Raw genomic sequence first — 24,505 nt, 5'->3', positions numbered from 1 at the left:
TTCTCTGGAGGGACAAATGACCATTGTCTACTTGATCCCGAATAGCAGGTGCACTGAGTCCTCCCCGTTGTGAAGGTATGACGCATGAGTGTGGGGATGTGGATGGCCCCTGAACATGTTGTCGATGCGCAAAGAGTAACTATAACGGTTGCTCCTTCGTTCTCCCTGCCAACTCACACTTAGATCTTCACAACATGGCTCCTGGAAATTGATGATGCGGAAGAAATTCACGTGTTTTATGGTATCAATGGTCCTCATTATCCGAACCTCGTCAAATATTCACAGCCCCCGAGCTCCTGCTACAGGCTTGAAGAATGAACTGTGACCATCGCCACTCCTCCATTTATCCAAGAATTCCTAGGTATGTTCCCAAACACCAAACAAAACTTTTCAACACAAGTTTGCCCTCAAGAGCTGCCCGTCTAGAAAAAAAGCTTACCGGAGCCGGTGCAGTTGAGCGCTTCCGACTCACATCCCAAAGTGTATATATAATATCCTGTCCCAGTCACAAACTCCTCCCTGCGGTGTAGGGTGTATGGGTAATGTTGTGATTCCCATTATTCGTGATTCATCCATTGGCGGAGGGGAATGCTCTAAATCCGTCCGCCTTCGACAACTTCTCTCTCGAGAATCTCTTGTCCTGCCTCGCCTGTCCGACGTCGTTCTAGGACCCAACGAGTAGCCCCGCTATCCTCCTCCTCTTTTGTGTATGATATACTATCAGCTGATGCGTTGTGCCGATGACCCAACTTGATGTGTCGAGAAGGGCCGTTGGAGCCCGAGCTGTCAGAACTCTTGTGACGTTCGAGCGGGCTCATCGCGGAGGGTGAAAACGGCGTACCCACCGAGTCCGTAAGCGGCGAAACGACTGTGTTCAACTGGGATGGCGGGCTTGATGCCATGTTCCAAGTTGAAGCACCCATATTCACTGGTGATTCAGCACCAGGGCTCATTAATGGCGGAACGGGTGGTAAGGAGGGCGTAAAACCAGGAATACCCCCCGTCAACGTGGGACTTCCTGATACGCTGCAATTGTCATCCGAGTCCTGGCTGACGGTGGACAGGACCGAGTTCTTCCGAGCGTGGTAGCTAGTTGGGCTTGAGAATGTGGCCCCCCATGGCGAGTTGGGAGCATCTCCCCTTTCTGACCGGGGAGAACCTTGGCTGGAAGCCAGGCTGACTTGAGAGCTGCCCCAAGCCTTAGACCGGAGTCGAAGAAGTGCTGATAGGCTCATCTCGTCACCGCGATCGCCCAAGCCCAAGAGGGCAAGCTGTGCAAGACCGGGGCTCTGGATTGGGGTCCCTGAGCTGAAGCCTGGCATGTTGAGACTCATCATTGAGTTGCGGTTAGAGTATTCGGACCGTTCCGTGATGGGCGTAAGGTTTGGTTCCCGAGACACCATGCGACCACTGGTCGATCGGTCGACACCACCCTTAGGTCCAAAGAATCCGCCGTTGGAAAACTCGTATTCGACCGACTGGTTTGGATTATGTGATCCGTACTGCTGACCTGGCGCGGAGTAAAAGCCAAATTCCTGGCCGTACCATCCATCCGAATCATTGGCCAAGGCACTAGCATTTGCCTCTGCAATGATGGCGTCGTCATCGAGTTCGAAATCGGCCATGTTCTCGTATGAGTATCCGTCGTCCTCATAGATATCATCCTCAAAGGATGTCCCATGGCCGGGCGTGTCTGGTGATTGTCCCATTTCGGACGAAGGAGGCTCATCTAACCGGGGTGATGAGGTGCGTTGGAATTTGCCGGAGAGAGCAGCTTTGTTTGCAGCAGCAGCGAGAGCAGCTTGGTAGGCAGCCACAGAATCACCATCAAGTTCTTCTCCCTTGGATGCAACAGGGCTCTGTGACGAATGCAACGATGGGGTGCTTTCTTCAGGTTGCTTCTCGTCGGCCGGTTTTTGACCGTTGACACTTAGTGAAGTATGGGCAGTTGACTGAGAAACGTCAGAATGAGCAGAGAACCGAGACGTTATGTCATCAGATTCCCGCTTTTGGACATCCTGTTGACCTGCACGCCGATCCTCCTGTGCCTGCGCAAATGCTCCTGCAATTGGCCGACCAAACTGGTCAGTGTCGTTGTTGTCAAAGATAGACTCATCGAAAGGGGTGTCATCCCATTCTGGAGGGGCAGCGAGATCCTCAGCGAACTCCTGGTTTTCGTATCTCATCAGTTCATCGTCGTAATAGGTGTCATCCTCCCTCCCGGGCTGTGGCGCATTGGTAGTGGGGAGCTGTTGATGTTGCTGGAATGCAACGTCGCTCTCAAGACTGGTTGGTCCCGGAATGTCGAGGCCTTGAATTCCTAACCCAGCAGCTTGTAGGTCAGAATTTGGCAGCATATGTGGCGAAAGGAGATTGGGCGATAGAGAATCAGGAAGTCCGGGGCTGTTTTTGCTCATGGCGAAGCCGATAGCATTCCCTTCCGCATCCCGTGGCGTTGCGATGAATCCAGCGCTGAGTGGGCTGGTCAAAGTAGATGTCGGGTTGGATCTTTGGAACACAAAGCCTGAGAAATTCTCCTGGTCGTCGTCAGGGTCAAGCTCATCGTCAAGAACACCTCCAAGACCGCTACCAAGACCGCCTCCAAGACTGCTGTTGAGATAGTCGATATCATCCCCTACCATGTTGATTTCCTCCTCGGGGTATTCGTCGTCATCCATCATGGCGTCATAGTCAAAGCCATCTTCGTCAAAATCGTCATATCGAGAATCTCGGTTGGACGGGGGGTCGGGCTCAGTTGTCTGCTTTTCCAGCTCTCGCTGGCGGTGCCTGTCTTCGAGCAGCTTTTCTTGCTTTGCAGCGCCAACCATATCGAAGCTGAATCTTGAAGACGTACTCTTCATGTGACGGGGTAATGCAGAAGGTATGTCTTTCCCGGAAAGACCAGATAGGGAGGGTCCTCTTGAACGACCGACACGCGTAGATGATTTCGAGTATACTGACCCGGCGTCATCGATGAGACGGGATGCCTGAGATGACCTCGGCTGGACCGAGATCGGTCCCTCGTTCTTTGGAGGCACCGGAGGAGCATGTTGAGGAGGGGACAATATTGCATTTGCAGTCCCATTCATCATATCAGATGTGTTGCTCAGGGTGGGTTTGAGCGAGTCTTGTGAGTACACAGACGCTGAGGCATTACTTGGGTTCCGTTCGCTTGTGGCAGACGCCTGACCACTCTCGACTGGGGAAGCTATTGTATTTGGAAACCTCTCCAGCTCAGGCAAGGTGCCAGATTGGGATGGAGAGAGGACGTAGGCTGGATCCCTGTTGGTGCTGGGAATGACTCTCTTGGGTCTCGGCGCACTGAAATCGTGAACACGCGTGCCTTTGATACGAGGGTCGTACATGGGCTCCTCTGGGCGGTTTTTAAGCGGGAGAGGAACAAGGTTCGGGACTTGTTGGCTGTTCTTCCTCCTCATCAATAAGGTCGACATGGGGTTCTTTAGGAATGGCAGTCCCTTTTTGGGCTTAGGGTTGTCGCTGTTGCTGCTCGTTGTGGAAAGTGTTGGCAGTTCGGTATGGAGGCGGGCGCCAGCAGGACGACGACCTGTTGGGGAGGCTGCTGAGTTGTGGAGATCGGTAGGAGTACTGAAAGACGCTGGCTGCTTGCTGTTCCTCACGGGTTGGGGAGGTGGCCTTAAGGGCGCAGGAGGATTGACGGGGGCCAGTGTCGACTGGGGAGTCCCTCTGGCAGAGTCTATGGTGTCGGTGGATTGAGCTGCCATGTCCCGCCGATACTTCCTGAGGGCAACGCCCCCTATAAAGCTGGACTCGCTGTTGTATGGCGACCGCGGCGGCGGGGCTCGAGGGTCCGGTTGGATCGTCATATCGGCATCTCGTCGAGGCTCCCGTTCAGATTCGGCTGACGTAACTCGGGTGATGGGGGGTAATGTGGGCGCTTGAGCGACGGGGTTGGAGGCGGCCTGGCGTAGGTCGGGCGAGAAGGCGTCTGGAGAATAGGGCGAGAGGAGCGAGGAGGGAGGAGAAGTTGGATGCTGGTCGGGAAGCGGCGAGGGAGGATTCGAATGCCCTCGCCGGTGAAATCGCAGATGGGACAGCATACCGGGCTAGGTCGGCCCAAGACGGGTCCGCGACTCAACGGGCCGCAGCGGCTGGTGGGGAGCAGAATCGAACGGTAGCGGTGCGTGGGGCAAACTCGACAGTGGGCGATGTTGTGGTGGGCGAAGCGATCCAGACGCGGTCATGACTCAAAGTGTAGGCGCACGCGCATCATCGCTGGCGGCTCGGGTGAGAGAGGCGCGGACGGATTCGGGGGCGGTGCTTGCGGATAGGTCGATGTACCAGGTTAAGTCTCGGGCGCGCGAATTGCTGACACCGGGGGAGCGGTGCGACGGACGATCCTCTACTTTGACGGGTCGGGACATGTACATGGGACGTTTGTGGTTTGCGGGAAGATGAATCGATTCGGACGGGCTGGGTGAGGCTGGTCGTCGTGACGTTTCAAAGTCTAGAAAGTGCCGGGGTTCGCAGCACGTGCGCGAGCTACTTGCCTGATAACACCTCTGAGAAACTGGGAAACCTGGAACACGACCAGGATGGATAATGCTTGGCTGATACCAGCAAAAGGCGATCTGGCCTTCCTTTATGTTGTTGCAATGCTTATCTCTACCGAAATAGAAAGTAAGTATCCCCCGGCAGATCTGATTGAGTTTTGGCGACCCTTCGATCTCTGGTCAGTACGGAACCAGCCTTGTGATGGTGGGGCGTGACCCTCAGTCTTAGCAGGACTACGTGGGGCTCAGGTAGGACAACGACGATGACCAAAAGAGCATCAAATCCACTCGAGGGAGTTGATCAACCTTATTTTCACTGGCTGCAATGAATGGCCTCCTTCTTCAGGGTCCTGTAGGACAATCCGCTAAAGCATTGAGTTTCTCGTCCCCTTTCGTTGCCCTTGACGAATGTCCCTGGTCGTTCTCCCTCACGGTCCCGCGCATGACTTGTTCACGATGAGCTTGACTCCTCCTCGCCGTCTAAGACAAAATCTACACCACGAGCCGCAGTCTGCAGACAGGGCAACGCTTGACCACTGTTGTGATGGTGCAGCCGTATTTTGTCTCAGAAAACCATCCGTCATTGGCAGAAAATATGCCAGTGATCTGCCATGCATTCCTTCGTACCGCCGCCCTGTGAAGGGTGTTGCGTGGAAGGAGTATGCTAAAGCGAGGGAACTGCCAGTGAGCTGTCAACTGATATGGATCGGCCAACGAAAGCGTGCACCACGTGATTGAAAAAGGAGTCCTGACGGAAGCCCTTAGCATGTCCTGTCCTAGCAAGCGCAGTCGTGGCAAGCAGGCCTGAATTGGTGGAAATAAGGCCATATTGCTAGTGCTTAGGACTGGAATTGACTCCCAGTCCTTAGTCCTCCCTCTCCCTCACCCTCTTGACCAAGAACCAAGATAAGGCTGAGGCTCAGGGCCTCCTCACTACTGAGCCCCCCACCCAAAGGTCAGATTTGTGATGACCGACCAGTTGTAGTTTACTCTGCGTCTCCATCATCGATCACACCGAACTGCCTTGATTCGGGGTTGAGAGGACTGAGGGTTGCCACCAAAATCTGACACACATTGATTTCTCCCCATCAGGATGATCACTGTGCGTTTTTTTGCGGGGTGGAGCAAGATACCTGCCGGAGCCAGATATACAAAAGGCATCAGTTAGAATTAACTACAAGGTAAGGTGGGAGGTTCTTTAAATAAAAGCATGAAGGTAATGTAATGACATGGAGAGACTCCTTGGTTAAGATTCACACACCGATCCACAAATATCCACATCCCAAAGCTTGGTGCTATTTGTTTACATTACTGCGTAGTAGTGCAATATCAAAAAAGGGCTGAGTTGCTCACATCACCGTGTGCATCCTTCTCTGCACTGGGAGGGTACGTGGCAGGGACATGCCAATCATGGTTGGATTGCAGAGGGGTGACGTGCTGTTGCGGCGTCGCAGAGTTGGGAGTATTATTGGCTTGGCTGGGGTATTACTACCAACTAAGTTAGAGAGTTGTGAGTGTGTTTGGTTGGGAGCATGTGTGGCTGCACTTGGGTTTGAGTCTGGATGCACGAACCAAAGCGTAGCTGCTGGCATGTGGATGGCCAGTCAACCCATGAATTGATTGATCTTGCTCCGTACTTTGTCGGCACGTCGGCTGGGATTTCTTGAATTAACCATGATTAGAGGCCGTTCTTGGTGCCGAAGGGCGCCAGAACGGCTACACGGCCGGGCCAGAGAGCGCTTAACACGGCAACGTAGCGGGGAAATCGAAGGGGATTGGAGGACGCCATGACGCATAAGGCCAGTCTCGTCCAGTTTCGTATATTATAGCAGCATTGCAGCGGAATATCGGCATCGTAAACAAAAGCCACCGCCAATAAAAGCCACAACCAATCCGACTCACCCGGGAAAGGATTATATGAGAGTTGGTCAAGACAGAGAGAAATTGGGAGGACCAAAGGGACAGAATTGGGCTTCAAGTCGGGCTCAGTCAATTGATACAGGGCTGACCTACATGATGTGTCGGGAATAAGAGGATGAAAGAAAGGTGACATGAGCTGCAGCGACGTGGCTCCCAGGGGCAGAAGTTATCAACAGAGGTGGCTATCTGTGCCTCGACTTTTTTTCCCGTTCCGAACAAGGCTGATGGTCTCGGAGCTAAATCAATAACAGTAGCACCGGACTAAGTTAATAACTGCAGTACTGGGGCCAAGTCAGGGACTCAGAGAGGCGTTGAGGTGTCTTGTGCCTCACAGCTGTTTCTGGTCGGCTCAAGATGAGACTCTTAAATCCGGATATATTCGTCTCCTTCTCCGCAGCCGCCCATGTGGTGCATCCCTGTAGGGCATCTTGGCGCGTTGGCAATCGGAGGGAAAGGGTCCGCCACAGAGCACTCGACTTGATGGCAATGGACGGAATCTGTCAGTTGCAGGCGTGGCGGCGACTTCGGTGGCGATGCGGCGATGCGGCGCCGCCAACCGCAATTCGGCACCACCATGGCGGACCTAGAACCCGGTCCACCAGCTGACGACGCTAAGCGTCACTGCAAAAGCGACATGGAATGGCCGTGTTGCCGAGAAAAAGGAGGACCGGGGGCCTTGCGTGGGAAACTGCACCAGCATTGCAGATTGCAACAATCCAGTTTTTCAAACAGCCCGAGGCAGAGAAAGCCCAGCGAGACGTGGTGTCGCGTGCTCGCTGGCCGGGAAGTGGGCATTTTGCACGCGGCTCCTCTGCTCCTTTGCAACCACCAGCCGTGGATTGCGCGTACAGAGGCATCAGAGCGGAGACCGGAGGTGGGCTCTTCCATGCACAGGGCACCTCCAATGCGCATCCCAGGGATCAGGGAACTGAGGATGTTCAGTGCAAGCAAGTGGGACATGCCCAAACCCGCCGTACGCTCGATGATGGTTGGCTCTTGGCCGGCTTGGCTCTCTGGGGGGCGGATGGAGCTGAGGCGTCCTGGACCCATGCCTCATCCCTCCTCATCCCTCTGCCGTGCGTTTGGAGGCCGATGGCTGGGGATCCGCGTAATTGTCCCGGCCTTGTCCCTTTTTTCGCCTTGTTGTAGCTTGTAACTTGTACTCCGTATGCGCTACTGATGAAGCTACGCGTACGTTATGTGCGACCTCTCCTGACGTGCAGCCTCCAGGACCTGCTTCTGTCTCTGATCAAACTTCTCTCTCCTAGCCCGCTCCGCTGGACCAACTTTGTCTTTCTTTTATCTGTTCGTTTTCATATCCCGACGCTCTTTTCCATCTGGTCTCCGATCGTCTCCGATACTCTCTTTCCTCCCTTGTCTCCGCCCTTCGCCGTCTTCCCCATCCGTTATCCTTTTCGGCTCCTCATTTGGCTCCTTGCTTGGCATCCACTCTAAACCGTCCACCGCGCGTCACTCTTGCCCACGTCATCTCCCAAGGGCCAAACCTGGCGTCAATATTGTTTCACTCCACCGCTTCTCTGTCACCTTCGGTCGGGCTGGTTCAACAACGACCTCTCAACCCAGCCCAGTGACCTACCTATCTGGCCCTCTCGCCCTCTCATCGAAAACTCCCATCATCACTTTCTCGATCGGCATCGATTTCTCGTCTTGTTCACGTCTTGTCCTTCAATTACTTCCCCTCCACCCCATCATGATCACCTCAGGGTGGCAATCACCCACTTCAATGGACCACAGTAATGGAGGCAACTCGCTGGCGAGGACCCTCGTCTTTTGTTCCACCCGCGCTTGGCGTGGCGGCTTCCGAGTTCTCCTCCAGATTAGCGCCGTTCTGCTCACCATCTTCATTCTCTTTGGCCTGTTGCCTGAACGGATGGGCGTCAGTAGCAACTTGATAGGCTACAAGGACATGTTGTCATGGAAAGCCGAGCCCGAACAGCAGTCCAACCTCAGAATTGTCGTCTTTGGTTCCCCCGATGTAGCTGGCAGCGCTGCTGATCAAGTCCATGTGCGCACAACCTGGACCGAGGAGCTTTGCAAGCAGGTAAGAGATATCCGCCCTTTAACCCACAATATTCCCAAGCAACTGTCTCACACTTGCCAGATGAACTGCACATCGCATATTTCCCTTGTTCCCACAGGCGACTCCAGTCATGGGATGGCATCTCACGCCCTCTATGCTCACGAACTCAGCGCCTTGAACCAGATCACCAGGGAAACCAACATCACCGACCAACCTGCCCTTGATTACGACTTCATTGGCGAACAGTACCCTGTCCCGGTTGGCACGCCTGATTTGACCGATCAGATCAAGCAGTTCCTTGCCATGCCGCCACCCGACGCCGTGCCACACGAGACGCTCTGGATCTTCACCTTTGGTACTTGGGAAATCTGGAACATGGCTGCGCTTCCCCTCGGCACGGCAGAGGATCTCATTGACTCCATGACCACCCACATCTTCGCCCAGATCGAGCACCTGTACAAGCATTCGCTTTACCCCAACTCGGTTGCCTTTTCCGATTTCTGGTCTAATGCCACCGAGTCCCAGGTCCAGGAGCTGACGGCACCCAACGCTGCTTCCGACGTCGACGATCGCAAGTTGGAGAACTTCCGAGTTCTGATCCCTAAGCTCTTTGACATCACCCTTACCCCAGGCTGGCGCGGTCGCCCCTCGCCTCCCTTTCCCAACACCCAGGCCGAACAGACCCGCAATGCCGTGTGGCTGACCAGGTACTGGGACCAAGCAATGGATTTGGGACTCATGAGGTGGAAAGAGATGAGGACCAAGAAGCCTGATGGCGTAATCGATGAGACGGATGAGCATGTGGTAAAGAGGAGGAACGAAGAGGGTGACGAGAGTGACAACAATCAGTCCCACTCGTTGTTCGATTACCTGCCGGCGTCCATGCGATCCAAAGCTCTGAATGCCACCGAGGCCAAAAACGAGCGAGTCATCTATGCACCGTATCCTCTCCGCAACGGTCTGCAAATCGACCCGGCCAAGACCATTCTAAACGCAATGACGGAGGAGGATATGCAGCGGTCTGCAGTCAAGGACTCCAAGGGCTTTGGAACACTGTCTGCCAACGACTCGTTGCGATTTCTGGACGTGTGGACGCCCTGCGTTAGGGCCATAACAGAGGACTTGTCCGTCGACATGGACGAAGTGACAGAAGAGTGCTCGATCCCCCACGACCACCTATTTTATGATGCCTTCACCATCGGCCAGCGAGCCATTGTGGAGGTGACGAAGCCGGTACTGGAATCCGTGCTGGAAGGCCTGTTTGTGCGTCAACCAAAGTCCAGCTGGTTCTACTAGAACCGTGGGTGACATGTTGCGGCAAAACCAAATGATTTTGGGAGTTTGGGGTCCGGGATAATTGTGGATTTCTTGTTGTATACCAAGGGACGCACGCATGCAGATTTGCATCAAGTGGGTTTGAACCAACACAGGCGTTTTATAGACGATGCTTTTATTTGTTGAATGGGGAGTGTATGATATATTAGTAGCCGTAGAGAGCTACTCTGTTACCCTCAGAATTGATTCGATCATTTCTGCATGATGAATTGAGTTGTGGATATTTTAAAGTCTAATACGGGTTTCCTGGTCCTGGTTCTTAGCTCGCTGGGGGTTGGATGCCGAAAATAGAACCCCGGCAGTTGATTCTGACTGCCAGATACGGCGATATCAGGCGAGAACGCGGACCAGATAAGCCTGGTCGGAGAGACTCGGCCGGTCCACTTGCAGATGCGGCGGACAGCAAGGTACGCGGCCCGGGGACCAGTCTTTACGGGAATGCCGCTTCGTTCAATTCTTTCAAGATGCCACCGGCCTCACCCGCCGGCCCCGTCAGCGCGCCGACCACCCTCCCCGTCCGCGTCCGCGTCTTGCCCGCGCCAAGCTTTGTGGCGTCGGCTTCCGAGATGAGATCGCCCTCTAATTAACACCCAACTTCGGCGGGGCGGGTCCCGTAGCGCATCCAATAGCGCCTGTCCGCAGCCCGTCGCTCATGATCCCGGCGCCTCACAGGGCAAACGTGCACTACCGCACAGCACCGCACAGGCTGGCAGGTGACCGGTCAGCAGCCTAAACGCCGTTAGTGGGTCACCTCAGCGGGCTTAGGGCTGGCGATGACGGCATCGTCGCGACTTGGGACGGTCAAGTGCAGCACTATTCTCGTCGACTTGTCGATGCCTTCCCTTTCGAAACAAGAGCCGTCGCTCGAGATCCACCCGCGGAGGCGGATCGGTGCGACGAGACGAGACGGACACGGGGCTGAGGCCTTATGCGACCTGCGACGCAGAAGGAATATGGGCGTTTGGTTTAGGTTGCTCCAGTCCGTGACCCTCATCATGCAGCAACGTCACGCCCCCTGGTCCGTCACTCGCGGGATACGGGATGTGGTGTGCGACACTCTGACTTCCCCGACGCAAATCCCACAACTCCAACTCGGAAGGTCACAGGTCCCCTGGAGCCAAGACTTGTCAAGGTTGTCCCTCAGCCATTCAGCTGCTGCAGGGCTCTTTCAGCTCTTTCCAGATGCGCGGGGTCGCCGCGGTTGCACGGTTGCACATTAGCCTATCGCCCGCCATGTCGTCGACACGGGCTCTTGTCTTTTATACACTTGCCTATAACAACCGCCTCTCTCCCCGACCTGACCTGACCGAACGAGCACGAGACTCGAAACCGCTGATACAACCGCTCTACAACCCGCTAGGCCACGCGACCCCGACATCGCCATCCAGAGTCCTCAGCCGCGAGGACGTTGTTCCAGGCAGCACCTCGCACCAATACCTATACCCAACCCCAGGCACACGGCCCGCCGTTCCCTTCTTTCACAATGGCAGTCCCCGATCCAAAACCTTCATCTGACGCCAACGCCATGCAGTTGCGCACCCGCAAAGAGAAGAAGTTCGAAGAAGTCGAGGCCAGCCTGCCCGACCCCAAGGCCTCGTCCCTGCAGCGCCCGCTGTCGTCCCTCAACTTCAGTGGCTGGTTGTCTCGCATAGGCAGCTTCCCTCGCTTTGGGAAGCCAGTCGACGGGGAAGATGTCGTCTGGCTGTTCGACAACACCGCATACAAGTCCCCAGAGAAGGGCGAATGGGAGGCAGAGTTTATTGCCGCTGTCTTCGAGCCTGATCTGAAGTACCACCTCGCAGATGTCGTGTCGAGCATCGCTAAGATGCTGGGGCTCGCCGACGATGCTGACGAGCGCGACACCATCGAGGAGCGCCTTATCCCGTTCCTGTGGGACATCCAGACTGTGCGAGTGTTCAAGGTGGACCACCTAGGGAAGGAACTCAAGTTGGGGCCGACAAGCATGAATGGAATCACTTCCCAAGTGCTGCCCGTTAAGCGCCATCATAAGGGATCGTTTGCCAAAGGGACAGCCAAGGTGCCCAGCAGCGTCAAGGGGATCCTCCAGATGCAGACATGTTATGCCGGTTCGGAGGGTTGGTCGATAATCTCGGGTATGTATCTTCTCTTCCTGTTGGACTTCAACAAGCCATCGCTAACACATGTCGCATTAGACATCGACGATACAATCAAGATCACACTCACAAGCGACCCCCTCGGCATCCTGCGCGAGACATTTGTTGAGAAACCCAGACCAGTCCCGGGCATGCCCGAGCTCTACGCCGACCTCAAGTCCCTTCTCCCGCGCGACACCCCGTGGTTCTACCTCTCTGCCTCTCCCTACAACCTATACCCGCTGCTCCACGAGTTTCGCACCCGCTACTTCCCCCCTGGTACCATGATCCTGCGCGACTCAAACTGGCGGAGCGTCGCTGGTCTACTCACGGCCCTGACCGTGGCCACGGAAGAGTACAAGACTGATCGCATAAAGAAGATTTACTCGTGGCTGCCCGAAAGGAAGATGATTCTCATTGGTGACTCCACTCAGTCGGATCCGGAAGCCTATGGCGAGATGTAAGTTTCACCACGTCCAACCACACACTTGTTACCTTCATATTCTAACATAGAAATAGCTACCGGGCTAAGCCTGGTTGGGTCAAAATGATACTGATCCGCAAGGCTACCGACATTTCCTCCTACGGCATCGACGAGAAGAACCAACTCCAACGTTTCGAAAAGGCCTTCAAGGGCATACCTCCAGAGGCTTGGCATGTCTTCGAGGACCCGAGCGAGTGCAGCTTGATCGTGAGGAAACTAGTCCGCAGGGGCGGTAAATGAGGGCATCATGGTCGTTTTTAGTACTTTTCTTTGCTTGCGCTTTAACTATGGTTACTGGTTGTACGGGCGTTGCTTTGGGTGTTCTGTTCACGATGACTTACGGTGCATAGCGAATTAGGTGTGGTCGGGGCAATGCGGTTTCACACGGTTTTGGGTTACTGGGTACACATAGATTCATTTTTGACGAGTATTGTCATTCAATGCGCTCACAATGTTATTTACATATATCAAGTCCATGCCACAGCTCGGAAGAGAATCATCGACAACGCAAACAGCAAGACCGAGGTCTAGCATATCCTTCCGCTTAGCATAATGTGGATAGCCATGTAGTGTAGATGGATGTGACACCATGGACCAAATTATTGCAAGACACTTTGGAGATGATGGTAAAAGAAGCGAAATTCGTTTGTATACTGTCTCGAACTTCCCTAGCATGCAATCAATAGATACCAAGAACTGTTGGTTTCGTGCATGTGGCGAGAGTGACCCCCCGCAACCATGCCACAGTGTATGAGGCATCCTCCAGACCCATGACCCTCCCTCATATTTGCTTCATACACACCAAAGCCGTGTTTCAGTGTCCTCCTGCAACTTTCGGCCAGATCAGCCTACGCCAAGTCCAAACATCTGAACAACCTGTGCAAATATTTGGGTGTCAGTGCCTGTGCTGCTTCACTAATCGCTCCAAGTATTATCCCATCCACCAGTGTCTGGTGAAAAATGAATGACTCCGTAGTTCTCATCGTCAGAACCCTCACCTTTTTTGTCGGCAAAGCCGTCAGACGACCCGGTAGTGAATGTCAAGTAGCCGCCTTCATTGCACAACTCCGCCACTGCTTTCAGATTGGCTGACAAGACAACTTCGGTTGTAATCCGAAGGCCTTGAATCTTTTTCAGAAATGTAGTAAGTAGACAGCAAATCAAATGTCTCTTGCCATCATTATGAACAGAATTGTTGCGGGTGAATCGAAGCCGCAGGTTGATTGAAGATCGCGTGTAACATCCTTCCATGACATGGAGTAGGGTTTCGAGTTCCCAAACAGAGGAGCTGGTGGAGTGACTGGATTTGATTGAAAGCCCGATATCGCCGAGAAAAATGTCCAAGTGTTTGATGAGCGAGAAATATGGTTCGACTTGAGCTTTGAAGTGAAGGAGGGCTTTCGAGTTTTTGAATCCCAACATGTTAGTGCCATATAGCACCGGAAGGCCTTCCTCGACACTTAGGTCACGTTAGAATCCTGGTACGGTAACGATTGTGGGTTTGTAGCGACGCAGGGAGACTTACGCTCGTTTACAAGTGCGAAGCAAACTCGCCGAGAGAAAACACCACTTGTGGTTGGACTCATCGTGTTTGTGTGGCTCTGTGTCATTTCTTCGACAGACGCAATGCCACCAACCTGGTAGGCGACCGGCAGGATGGCCTTTTCGGTGGAACAAGGGAGATTGATGGCAGAATTCAACATGTAAACGGCGTTCACCGAAGAGTTCCAGGTAAATGAGGCGCCGGGTGTCTTCACTGAGATTCTTGAAGAACGGCGATTTTGCCTGGTCATGACCCTTATTGAATCTGTGGCCCATCTTGGAGTGCAAGGGTGACACACGAGAGAAAGGTCTGATTGACGGTGAACTGGCCGAAGGGAGAGGCCCCAGGAAGTTTTGGAAGTGAGGCGAAGATGGTGAAAAGGTGAAAAGGTAAGAATTTGAGGCGGGCGATGGAAGGACCTTGGGGGACACAAGTCACGAGCGGCTGCAAACCCTTTCAGTGAATCATCACGGCCATTTTGTGACGTGCCAAAGTTGGGGGTTCTGCGCCTTGGCAGGTTTATTCACGGAGCAGCCCTCGCTTCTCACCAGTCCAGAGTTATGCAGAATACACTTTTCGTTATCACTACCGACTAAGCTGTCGCAATCACCAGCCTTTCCCCCTGATGAAGTGCAGGTACATCCACCCACAAGAAAATTCGGGCTACCTTGATTGACAAGTATGAAAACTCCATGCTCCAGCTCTTAGCGGGCAAAAACCAGTCCCAAATTGCCCTCAGAGCAGACCGCTGTCGCCTTGCCCACCCTTGTCCACCCCCTCAGTTCTCGCCAGACTTCCTTCCACTTGACAAGTTCAAGAGGCATTGTGAAGGCCACCAAAGCTGTTCACATATCGGGTTCAGAGTCATGAGAGCCATGCGCTTACAAAAGGTGTTGCGAGTAATAGGTTCGGACATCATCAGTGCGAGAGCGAACATGGCCGCTGAAGTCACGGCCAAAGTCAAAGCACGGAAAATTTTGTGAGACCCCGAGATTTAGTTTCCTCACACTCGGAGCCCTCGTCACTGTTGTCCGTTGGCGAACATGGCATCAGTGCGAGCAAGTCTCTTTCGATCAGTCTCTTCACCTTGGACTGAACGGCCGACAAGAGGTTTTCCGACAAGAAGAGATCAATATGCCGGACAAAATCGTCATCACTCCGTAGAAGTTTTTGCACAGCTCGTGCTATAGCTGACACGACGGATCTCTTCCCCACCGAGAAGCCATACTTTTCTAAAACCCGAATCCGCAGGTTGAGACGGTGGAAAGGCTCACGGATGGTCGTGCACAAGGCTTTGAGCTCTGGAAGCCAGTCACCTTGGTGTCGACGAGGTCCATCGCCCACGACGACGTCAATAAACCTGAAGGAGTGGAGGTATGACATCGCGTAGGACTGAAAAGTGGAAAAGTCTCGCGGGCTGTGGAATATAAACGAGTTTGTCCCGTAGAGGATGCCAATGCCTTCTTCAAAACTATGATTTGTCAGGTTCACTTATTTAAAAGCCATGGTTACATGTCCAAGCACAGGCACAACTTACGCAAACTTGCAAGTGAAAAGAAGATGAGTGGCCAAATAACATTCCCTTCCCCTGTGTCTGCGAACCTCCTCCTGAGCACCCACTGCTAGCAACCAGCAAGCCCAAGAGCACCACTCACGATCATGCTCGCGGTACATATCGGGGGCTTCCTCGCGTGATTTTCGACAAATGCAATGCCACAGGCCAGGAAGCTTGGGAGTCTTGGTTGTCATACCTCCCGCTTTCGGCTGAGAAAAGCCGATATGGACGAGAGATTCACCAAAGAGTTCGATGTAGATGAGGCGACGGATATCCCAGTTTAGCTTTCTGAAGAATGGGGACACATCTTGTGCAGATCCATTCCTAAACCTGTTCGATATCATGGTGCAAACCCGAGATGTTGTTGGGTCTTGAGGTTGCAAATGGGGAAGAAAGATTGAAAAAGGAAGAGAGTGAGTGAAGGGAGACAGATAGAAGAGTGAAAGCCTTTATAGGCGGTGACCTCGCAGGTTAGTAACTAGCAGTAAGCAAACACGAGTGTCGTAGGCAGGCATCTGGTCAGGCTCAAGGCTGCCTTTCGGTTCCTCATCCTCGACATCAATCCAAACGCCAGGTTCGTTGGTTGGTTATATAGAGGCTATCGCAAGCCCATCCAACGGAACCAACTACTCAGAGGTGACTCAATATATGGTCAATTGGTCCATGACCCCCGCGTCGTGCAACTCGCCCCGTAACCCAGCGCGTTCGTTCGCAGATTTTCACGGAGGTTCACAGCCACGCGAGCCGAGCTCTTCCACGCACGCATCAGGCTACGACATATCTTCAAGGTTCATAGCCTTTGTCTTTATCAGATGGATCACGGCAATAAAGCAGCAAACAACTGGGCAAACCAAGCACCACACTCAGTGTTTGGAATCGCAGTAATTAATAGTGGAGTTGTAGAGTTGTGTTTGTCTTGAGTCCTCGCTTTGACCCTGCTTCCCTAACTATGTGTAGGTAAAGAAAGATATTGACGTGTGTGGATAACAATGCTCTGCACGGGACGGAAGATCCATAGTTGTAAACAACTATCAATCTACTCAACTGGTAATATTTCAAGACTACATTCTGTGCGACAGCGAAAGAACACGAGTTGAATCAAAGTCGAGTTGCTCCTTTTGGAACGCAGACCTCGTTGACTAGAGTTACAAAAGCGCTCGAGGCTGTCAGCGTTCTTTTTCTGGGGCATGAGCGAGCTGCCTGTGGAGTAGGCATCGGCGAGGCGAACGAAACCGAACTCGGCGGTGGAGTAGGACGAAGTCACGGTCGGCAACAGCGCCCATGGAGTTCCACAGGATACCCTCGAAGCCCAGCTCCTCGGCCATCATGTCACGGTCGATGCCGAAGGGGTTGCCAGCAAGGGCACCGCACCCGAGAGGGCTTCGGTTGATGCGCTTGATAACCTCACGGAGGCGCTCGAGGTCGTTGGCAAAGGCGAAGCCGTAGGAGAGCATCCAGTGGCTCCAGCGGACGGGCTGAGCGCGCTGCAGGTGGGTGTACCCGGGCATGATGTAATTGATCTCGCTCTCGGCACGGGCAGCCGTCAACTTCAAGAAGCTGGTGAGCTGGTCGTCAATCTTGCGAAGCTCATCGCGGAGCCACATGCGCATGTCGCAGACAACCTGCTCGTTGCGGCTGCGGCCGGTGTGGAGCTTGCCGGCGACATTTTTGCCAATGATCTCGCCGAGTCAGCGCTCGTTGGCAGTGTGAATGTCCTCCTGTTATCTGTTAGACTGGGAAGATGGCAGAGATGACGCCGAGGCGCAATGGGAAACGACGTACGTCGACGCCGGAGATGATGGTGAAGGTGCCAGTCTCCCACTCGTTTTGGACCTGGAGAAGACCCTTCTCGAGCTCCTCAAACTCCTCCTGGGTGATGATACCGTTCTTGGCGTTGGCGCGGGCAAAGGCGATGCTGCCAAGGATGTCCTGCTTGTAGAGCACACGATCGAAGAAGATGCTCTCGTTGTACTTGACCATAAGAGGATCGAGGCCACCTACGGAGTGACGTATCAGAGCGCCGCCCTTGAAGATGCTACCATGATGGAAGGGGACCAAAGGGAGACATACCGGTGAATCGACCACCCCAGAGCATGCTGCCCTCTGGCTTGGAACTAGAGGCCATGGCTGCAGATGATGTTTGCGAATAGAACGAGGGGCGGGCTAAGGCGGGAATATGCGCGTGAGACGAATTGGAGGTTGCAGGTGAGGTTGGGCAGATGATTTGGGCAGAAGTTTTGGGCAACAGGTCTGGTCCCTATTAGAGCGAGATGCGGTGCAATGCTTCACACATGCCGTCAAGGAGTCATCAAGGAGTGAGTCACGGACCACCCGGATGAGGAATTCTCAAGGTGTTGGGACTGATTCCATTGGTTCCATTTGTTCCATTGGTTGTATCAGCCTTTTCTTCCCCAGAGAACGACGGGTAGCTGCAGCTTGGGGGGAGATGATTGGCCATCTGGGGGATGTCTTTGACTTATCGCGGGGATATTCAGACATGAAAGGCAGGGAGACAGAGACAACATACAAGTCTGTGCGGGTACGTCTTGGTGGGCGGAAGGGATGGAATGCCGACACTGACTGTTGAGAATGTACTTTCCTTTTGTGTTAAACAACAGAGGACTACCTACTCAAGCGCAAACATCTCCTCGCTGCCCATGCTGTCCGCTCTATCAATTAGGTACGGTATGTAGTTAGTCTCCATGCCTTCCCGTCATCCCGTCAGCTACTAAGTGGACGGGGATTACTAAGGTGGGTTTAGGGGCACGAGCCATGGCCCAGAGAGAGAGAGCTCCTCTGCAGTCACGTCAGAGTAGCCAAAAAAAAAAAAAAAAAAAACCTCCGTGCCGTGAAGGGTCCCCCGATGCCGGTGCTGACCGACCGCCGACCGGAGAGAGGAAAAGGCAAAACCGGGCGAAACGGTCCAGGTCCGGAAGGGCACGATGGGTGTTGGTTTTTTTCTTTTTCTTTCTCTTTCCCGTCGTCATCCTGCATGTGTGCGTCGGGCGTGAGGGTGTAGAGCAAACATGGCATGTGCTCGTGCTCGTGCTTATGCTTCTGTGCTTGTGCGTCGTGGGGTGCAGTTCTGAAATTCTGTGAATCCCGAGTTCCAAGAAAACAGGCGGGAGAAAAGCATGTGCCTCCCCGATAAATCCCCGGCGGAGGTTGTGTCGCCGCCGGCGTTCCTGGGCTTGCGGGCGGGAGGTGTGGTCGCTGTAGCATCAGTGGTGTTCACGTGGTGGGGACTCTGCATGTGGACATGGATGCGGCGAGCGGTTGCTCCAAGTCGCAGCTCCGTCGTTTGTTGTCTGTTGCTCTGCTTCCAGAGCCGCTGCGGCGCCTTGTCGTGTCCCCCGGTGAGGCGTCCGTGTGGGTTCGCGAGGTGTGAGGTGTGTGTGGAGGTGGAGATAGTCGCTCGACGCTGCTGTGGTAATGCTCATCTGTCATAGCCTCCACCGGCGCTGGGATTGGTCCAGATCCGGGCGAACGCGTTGCGGGCTGCAGAGATATCAGAGTCGTGCCAGGGGAAAATCAGACGGCATGTCTCGAAGCTATTGCAATTGCATTGTTGTCGGATGAGCGGGGGGTCCGCGCGAGGCTACAGTACGCTCTCATGTTGCGTCTCGGAGCCCTCCGCCGATTCAATTGAATCCAAGAGAGGGACGCAGGCCACTTTACATAGTATGGTCAGCGATCCGGCCGTCTACCAATCCGTCTCGGACCCATCTACAAACTACGGGGCTCTCTTTTTCGCTGGAGTCTGGAGATAGGGTTGATGGGCGATCGAAAAGTATTCATCAACCAGATTATCAATCATCTTGGGCGCGTCGCTCCCTAACTCGCTGCCAGTCGCCGAAGCTTATTACCCCGTACACCCGACCCTACACTAAGACCCTTCTAGGCCAAGGTGTGTCCACGACAACATGAATCGCCTCGTTCGGATGTCCGGCGCGCGACTCTGGAACGTTAGCAGCAGTTCGTACGTACGGGACTAGGGGAGCAGGGTCTAGTCTCCTCCGCATGCGGCGGCAACTAAAGCAACAGTAGTACAAACGAATGTTACGTAGGTGGGTAATTACGTCGGTGGCCAGGCAGTGAATTGGGGATGTGGTTGGGGATGTGAATGTTGGCGGAAGTCCTCCGAGCCGAATCTGCCTTTGCATCCACGCAAGGCAGCAGCATCTAGGTTAGGTGAGACGACGGCAGATGCAATTAGATAGCCTTTCATCCATCATTGACATTCCCATCAGCCGGACGGAAGCTTCTTCCCCAGAGTTTAGTGGCGCTGAAGGCAATGACAGACGCCCATATGCCCGTCGACAATCGCCCGCCCGCCCGCAAGCCAACCACCCCCAGCGAGCTGAGAGTGCGCTTGCTGGAAACGGCAATAATTCCCCCCGCGAAACACCCTGCACCCGTGCAACGGAGGCGTCTGTAGCCAACATCCCGCAGGAACGGGAGTGCTAGTACTGTAGGTCTGTGATGAGGAGCAGGAGGAGGGGTTACGAGGGGGTGGGTGGCCAGGGCATGGGGATGAGGTGTGAGTAAGTGTGTGTGTGTGTGTGGACAAAGAACGGCCAGTCCGTCAGTGCACCACCCATTCACCCATCCATCCATCCATTAATTCACCTCTCCATCGGTCCATTAGCACGGGGAAGAAAAAAAAAGTCTGCTACCACACGCCTTCTAGCTCACAACCAAAAGGTTCGGACCGGGGATGGCGGAACGCAAAAATGAGCACTACGATTCACGGTGGAAGCGCGCAAGGTCTCGACGGTGGGTTGCGTTGTTTGACGGCGGCACGGAAATGGCATCATGGGCGTAAGGCGTGGGCGGACGGCCCAGGGGCTGCTCCGAGGTTCGGCTCGCGGAGCATCTTGCTACGTAGGACAGGCCCATGATGTGGTGCGTTGCGTCTGTACATGCGCGTGGACGTGGAGGTGTGAGTGTGATGTTTCCCATGTGCACTCTGGACTGCCCTTGGGCGTCAGGGCATGGCATCCATCACACATGTCTGCCCGAACCAGGAATCATGGGATGCTTCCTCGTCGAATCGGCAGACGTCGCCCAGCTGCCAGGATGCAGGCCCATCGCAGGCCCATCTCATCCCACATGCAAGTTGCAGTTCCAGACTCCCCGATGCAGGTTCGGTGCTGCCCGCCGATTACACGCCATTCGCTCTGCCGCTGCGTGCCCATGGCGGCGGCCCCCATCCCTGGTCCGCTCCGCTCCGCTCCGTCTCCGGATGTGGTTGCTTGCCAATGGCGTCGCACTCGGCGCAACGCTGCCTGGCAGAGGAGCTCCACCCGCACCTTTGGGCTTCGTGCGTGTTTTGCTGCGTGGTTGGAGGTGGACGCGTGGGGAGGTGGGCAAGGTGGATGAGGTTTGGGAGAGCAGAAGCGTGGCACAGAGCGGCGGCGTCAAGAGTGGGTAAACGTGGTGGGTGGCCGGGGGTGGGCTGGCAGTGGGTGGGCTGGGGTGACGTCCCCTGTAAGCCCTGCATGGCCCTGGACTTTCAGGCGCTGTTGGCGTTTTGGGGCTGCTTGGGGAGGTCATTGTAGTGGGAACCGGGCTGGGAACTGGGCTGGGGACCGCCGAACTACTACGTAGTTCAGTGCGAAGGAGGAGTGGCTCCAGCCTTTTTTAGCTCGGCCAGCCCAACCGAAGCAGAAAAATATGGCGAGGTGAGCTCCTCGAGGCGTCCGCCGCGGGAAAAATTCCTCATATACAAATCACGCCCATTCCCGTCCACCCCACGACGTCCTTTTCTCGCTCTTCTTCCTTCCTCACTCACTCTCTCCCTCACTCAAGTCAGCCATCCTACAGCAAGCTAACGGGCTTCGATCGATTCATTGCTACTCCTTCGTCCACTCATCCAATCCCCAATTCCCAATTCCAAATCCGGCTCTCGTCGCCTCTGCTCGCCCGCACTCGATTAAGCCGACTCAACCTAGCTTTCCCGCATCTCCCGGCTTCTCCCACCCTCACTTCCTCAACCACCACCAACCACCGCAAAACCACTCAACCAGCAACCGCCGCCATGTTCTCCGCCACTCGAGCTCTCCGCCAGGCTGCTGTGCACGCCGAGCGCACTCCTCTCATCAAGTTCCTGGGTCCTCGCACCATCCCTGGTACGTCACACCCACTCCCACGGCTAGCCTGCCTGGCCAACAGCCGAACAACAATCCAACATCCCCTCGTACACTGCTAACATGACTCCTCACAGCCAACCTCGACCACTCTGCCAAGCCTCACCCCGCTTCTCCTACTGGCACCCTCCCCGAGAACTTCACCCACTACGGTGACGGCTCAGCTTCCTCCCGACACACCTCCTTCAGCTCCTACCGAGACCATGCCCAGCAGCACGGTCCTCTCCAGAAGACCATCCGTCTTGAGGATGGCATTGGCGGTACCTCGGGCGCCAGCCTTGGCCCCGTCAACGCTCCCTCTGGCATTGCTTTCGACGTCTCTGAGCTCCCCGCTCGCTTCCGCCGTGCTGCCCTCAGCGCCGCTGAGATCGAGGCCATTGAGTCTGGTGGTGCTGCTCTCGTCGGCTAAATGCCCCATCCATGGGTGATGGGGACACGGCGGAGGCGGGACGAATGGGCTGAACGAACGATAACACACAATCACGCTGAAAAGCGATGAGGCGGGGGGATGACACTGCCTGGAGCACAACCCCCCAAGGCGACGAGTATGAAGACACCGCGTCACAGCGGAGGCGGCCACATGCACTGAATAGTGCATGATGTTCGGGGACAACTACGCAGGACTCTCCCCGTTGACCAGCTGGAGGAAGCGAAGCATCCTCCGCGGCATGGCCAGCTGTTCTTCTCCATCGGCCAACGGGGGGTTAACTACAGCACCATCCCGGGAGAGGCAAAACAAGGGTTGGTCTTGGTCAGACAGCTATAAGAGGCTGTGGAGAAGACCAGAAGTGATGAGAGGGTGGAAACCCAGGGTGTCAAAAGCGAGTATCCTTGGATAACGGAGACCGGTTCGAACTCCGTTTTTTTCTGTTAACTTGACTGGCATCAACGCCTTTCTCTGCATAGATGTATACCTACCTGGGTGCTTTAACAGCACGCGAGGAGCATGGCGTTAAGCATGGAGACTTCAAATATTGAATTGACAAAAAAAGTTCCAAAATCTTACCAAGTCCATTGACTCCTGTGTCTAAACTCAACCTCGATCCACCACTTGCCCATCCCCTGAGGTTCTAGATGACTCCGAAACCAGCATTCACGCCACGTTCTGCCCCCCGGGCGCCGGAGCTGTTCATTAACACCCAGTCAGCCCCCGACTCGGCCGGTCCAGAACACCTTGAATTTCTGCCCAGTCGGCTTCTTGCCGGCCCCGGCAGTATCGCCCGTTCCCGTCGTCGGCATCGGCTTCTCTCGCCACCCACCCACGCACCCGGCACGATCACACACACACATTTCTCTGTCCACGCCGGCCGCGTCGTCGGGTCAAAATGAGAGCCGACTTCGATCAAATACCCACTGCGCGTCTGCTGCAGCGCACAGTTTTCCAGACAAAACTATGTTTTAGGCGCCGATTTTGAGAGGCGGCGAACCGGGCCGGCGCCGGGACCGGGTTGACTTAGACGGGATTCGAGCTAGGCACAGAGTGAGTGCGGCGTCCACTCCATGTGGTGTCATTGGCGCTTCATTTGCACGTCTTGACTTGTACGTAACCAAGAGAAACGTACGTGCTTTCCAGAAATTGCTTGGCTGTTCTGTAGTATTTTCCAACAATGTCCGCAGCCGGGGCCTGTGATTCCGATCCTTTCCGAAATGTCGTGGTTCGAGCCAGGCTCCGACCTTTCCCGACCATGATTTACACTGGGGACCTGGCATAAGACCCGAGCGACATGATGGGACCCAGGCCAGGACGGTGAGCACATGGGGGTGCTTCGAATCAATGAGGCGGTATGCGAAAATAAAGCCCAAAGCCCCTGGTCGGTTTGTCGGTACAGGGAACCAGGGAGCAGCCTCCTGCAGGCCAAGCTGCTGTGTGTACGACTCACACGGGCGCTGTCCCGTCGGAGAGTTTCACTACAGCACCCGTGGGCAAGGTAAGGGTTGGGTGGTATTCAGCCCTGTGGTGGTGGGCGAGGGCCTACGGTGGTAGAGGTGTCGTATGATGAATCATGCGAGGGGTGCAGCAGGACAGCGTCAGGGGCGGCGTAAGTGCCGAGTGGCATCGTGGGATGGTTCATATGATGTTTGCATGGGTGGGCGTGAGGGTGTGGGATGTTTTGGGGGCGAGGAATGGGATGCCTTGTGATGGTCATCATAGGATATCGGATTCGCTTGAATGTGTCGTGGAAGATGAGGATATCAATGGTCCATCTAGATTTCTTTGGTCGAATTTGTGTATGCATTTGATACAGTTTTGCATGTGCTTTTGAAGATCCCCATCAGCAAGAGAATCTATAGTAACAGGCTATTGCAGGCTTGATCCCAATATCGAACAGCAAATCTACCCAAGATGGTGTCAATGTGGACAATTCGGCTTCTTGCAACCAAACAACAATATTTTCCGAGGTTCGGGGCACTAGCTTAACCGTTGCGAGGGGTTTCTACTCTGTATCATGTCTTCGTACCGCGGCCGGAATAAAACTCGAATAACAGCTGATATTTAGCCAAGGCAATATTGTTGTCCCTCGGCAATGTCGCTTCTCCTCTCGGCTGAGCCATTATACCACGTGAGCGGCACAGCAACTCGGCTGAAGATAATATCAGGGTTCTATGGGGTAGAACCGGTGGTAAAATGCTCAGAAGTGATCCACCACTCCTATGGCTTGTCGAAATGTCCTTCGCGTGGTTGAGGTTGTAGCGAGAGCCGACGTTCCTTCACCCATCGAGGGCATGGGAGCACAGCCACAAATGGAGGAGGTTGTTTCGAATGAATGGCATCGAAATTCTTAGGCAAGGTATTTCAAGGCGCTACATGCTTTCCCAATTCCAATTTTCTCA

At 54.5% G+C, this 24,505-nt stretch overlaps 8 protein-coding genes across 8 annotated transcripts; 4 read left to right on the top strand and 4 right to left on the bottom strand.

Moving 5' to 3' along the window:
- Positions 1 to 215: 215 nt before the first annotated feature.
- Positions 216 to 4,426, bottom strand: BGZ61DRAFT_588687 (uncharacterized protein). The gene has a single exon (XM_046256539.1). The coding sequence runs from the start codon at positions 4,077 to 4,079 to the stop codon at positions 594 to 596; it is 3,486 nt and encodes a 1,161-aa protein (XP_046104444.1). The 5' UTR covers positions 4,080 to 4,426; the 3' UTR covers positions 216 to 593.
- Positions 4,427 to 4,814: 388 nt separating this feature from the next.
- Positions 4,815 to 5,338, top strand: BGZ61DRAFT_452571 (uncharacterized protein; the record flags this gene model as incomplete). Its single annotated transcript, XM_046245966.1, has 1 exon — positions 4,815 to 5,338. A coding segment is annotated over exon 1 (326 nt), but the record flags the coding sequence as incomplete, so codon positions are not given.
- A 2,825-nt stretch (positions 5,339 to 8,163) lies between these two features.
- On the top strand, positions 8,164 to 9,789 carry BGZ61DRAFT_532835 (uncharacterized protein; the record flags this gene model as incomplete). The annotated part of the gene is made up of 2 exons (XM_046253922.1): positions 8,164 to 8,514; positions 8,575 to 9,789. The coding sequence occupies 2 exons, from the start codon at positions 8,164 to 8,166 to the stop codon at positions 9,787 to 9,789; spliced, it is 1,566 nt and encodes a 521-aa protein (XP_046104442.1).
- Positions 9,790 to 11,311: 1,522 nt separating this feature from the next.
- Positions 11,312 to 12,666, top strand: BGZ61DRAFT_352088 (uncharacterized protein; the record flags this gene model as incomplete). Its single annotated transcript, XM_046240395.1, has 3 exons — positions 11,312 to 11,942; positions 12,003 to 12,402; positions 12,462 to 12,666. The coding sequence occupies 3 exons, from the start codon at positions 11,312 to 11,314 to the stop codon at positions 12,664 to 12,666; spliced, it is 1,236 nt and encodes a 411-aa protein (XP_046104441.1).
- A 675-nt stretch (positions 12,667 to 13,341) lies between these two features.
- Positions 13,342 to 14,244, bottom strand: BGZ61DRAFT_532833 (uncharacterized protein; the record flags this gene model as incomplete). The annotated part of the gene is made up of 2 exons (XM_046253921.1): positions 13,342 to 13,885; positions 13,952 to 14,244. 2 exons carry the CDS (start codon positions 14,242 to 14,244, stop codon positions 13,342 to 13,344), a joined length of 837 nt encoding a protein of 278 aa, XP_046104440.1.
- A 287-nt stretch (positions 14,245 to 14,531) lies between these two features.
- Positions 14,532 to 15,898, bottom strand: BGZ61DRAFT_588684 (uncharacterized protein). The gene is made up of 3 exons (XM_046256538.1): positions 15,507 to 15,898; positions 14,977 to 15,440; positions 14,532 to 14,911 (listed from the first exon to the last, which is right to left on the bottom strand). The coding sequence occupies exons 1-3, from the start codon at positions 15,866 to 15,868 to the stop codon at positions 14,748 to 14,750; spliced, it is 990 nt and encodes a 329-aa protein (XP_046104439.1). The 5' UTR covers positions 15,869 to 15,898; the 3' UTR covers positions 14,532 to 14,747.
- A 792-nt stretch (positions 15,899 to 16,690) lies between these two features.
- On the bottom strand, positions 16,691 to 17,649 carry BGZ61DRAFT_532831 (argininosuccinate lyase; the record flags this gene model as incomplete). The annotated part of the gene is made up of 3 exons (XM_046253920.1): positions 16,691 to 17,203; positions 17,307 to 17,521; positions 17,595 to 17,649. 3 exons carry the CDS (start codon positions 17,647 to 17,649, stop codon positions 16,691 to 16,693), a joined length of 783 nt encoding a protein of 260 aa, XP_046104438.1.
- Positions 17,650 to 21,564: 3,915 nt separating this feature from the next.
- Positions 21,565 to 22,082, top strand: BGZ61DRAFT_532830 (uncharacterized protein; the record flags this gene model as incomplete). Its single annotated transcript, XM_046253919.1, has 2 exons — positions 21,565 to 21,655; positions 21,751 to 22,082. The coding sequence occupies 2 exons, from the start codon at positions 21,565 to 21,567 to the stop codon at positions 22,080 to 22,082; spliced, it is 423 nt and encodes a 140-aa protein (XP_046104437.1).
- Positions 22,083 to 24,505: the final 2,423 nt, after the last annotated feature.

Source organism: Ilyonectria robusta, assembly GCF_021365365.1.
Source record: "Ilyonectria robusta strain PMI_751 chromosome Unknown BGZ61scaffold_10, whole genome shotgun sequence".
Classification (NCBI taxonomy): Eukaryota; Fungi; Ascomycota; class Sordariomycetes; order Hypocreales; family Nectriaceae; genus Ilyonectria; species Ilyonectria robusta.
The sequence above is the reverse complement of the archived record's forward strand: the minus strand, read 5'-3'. Positions and strand labels throughout refer to the sequence as shown.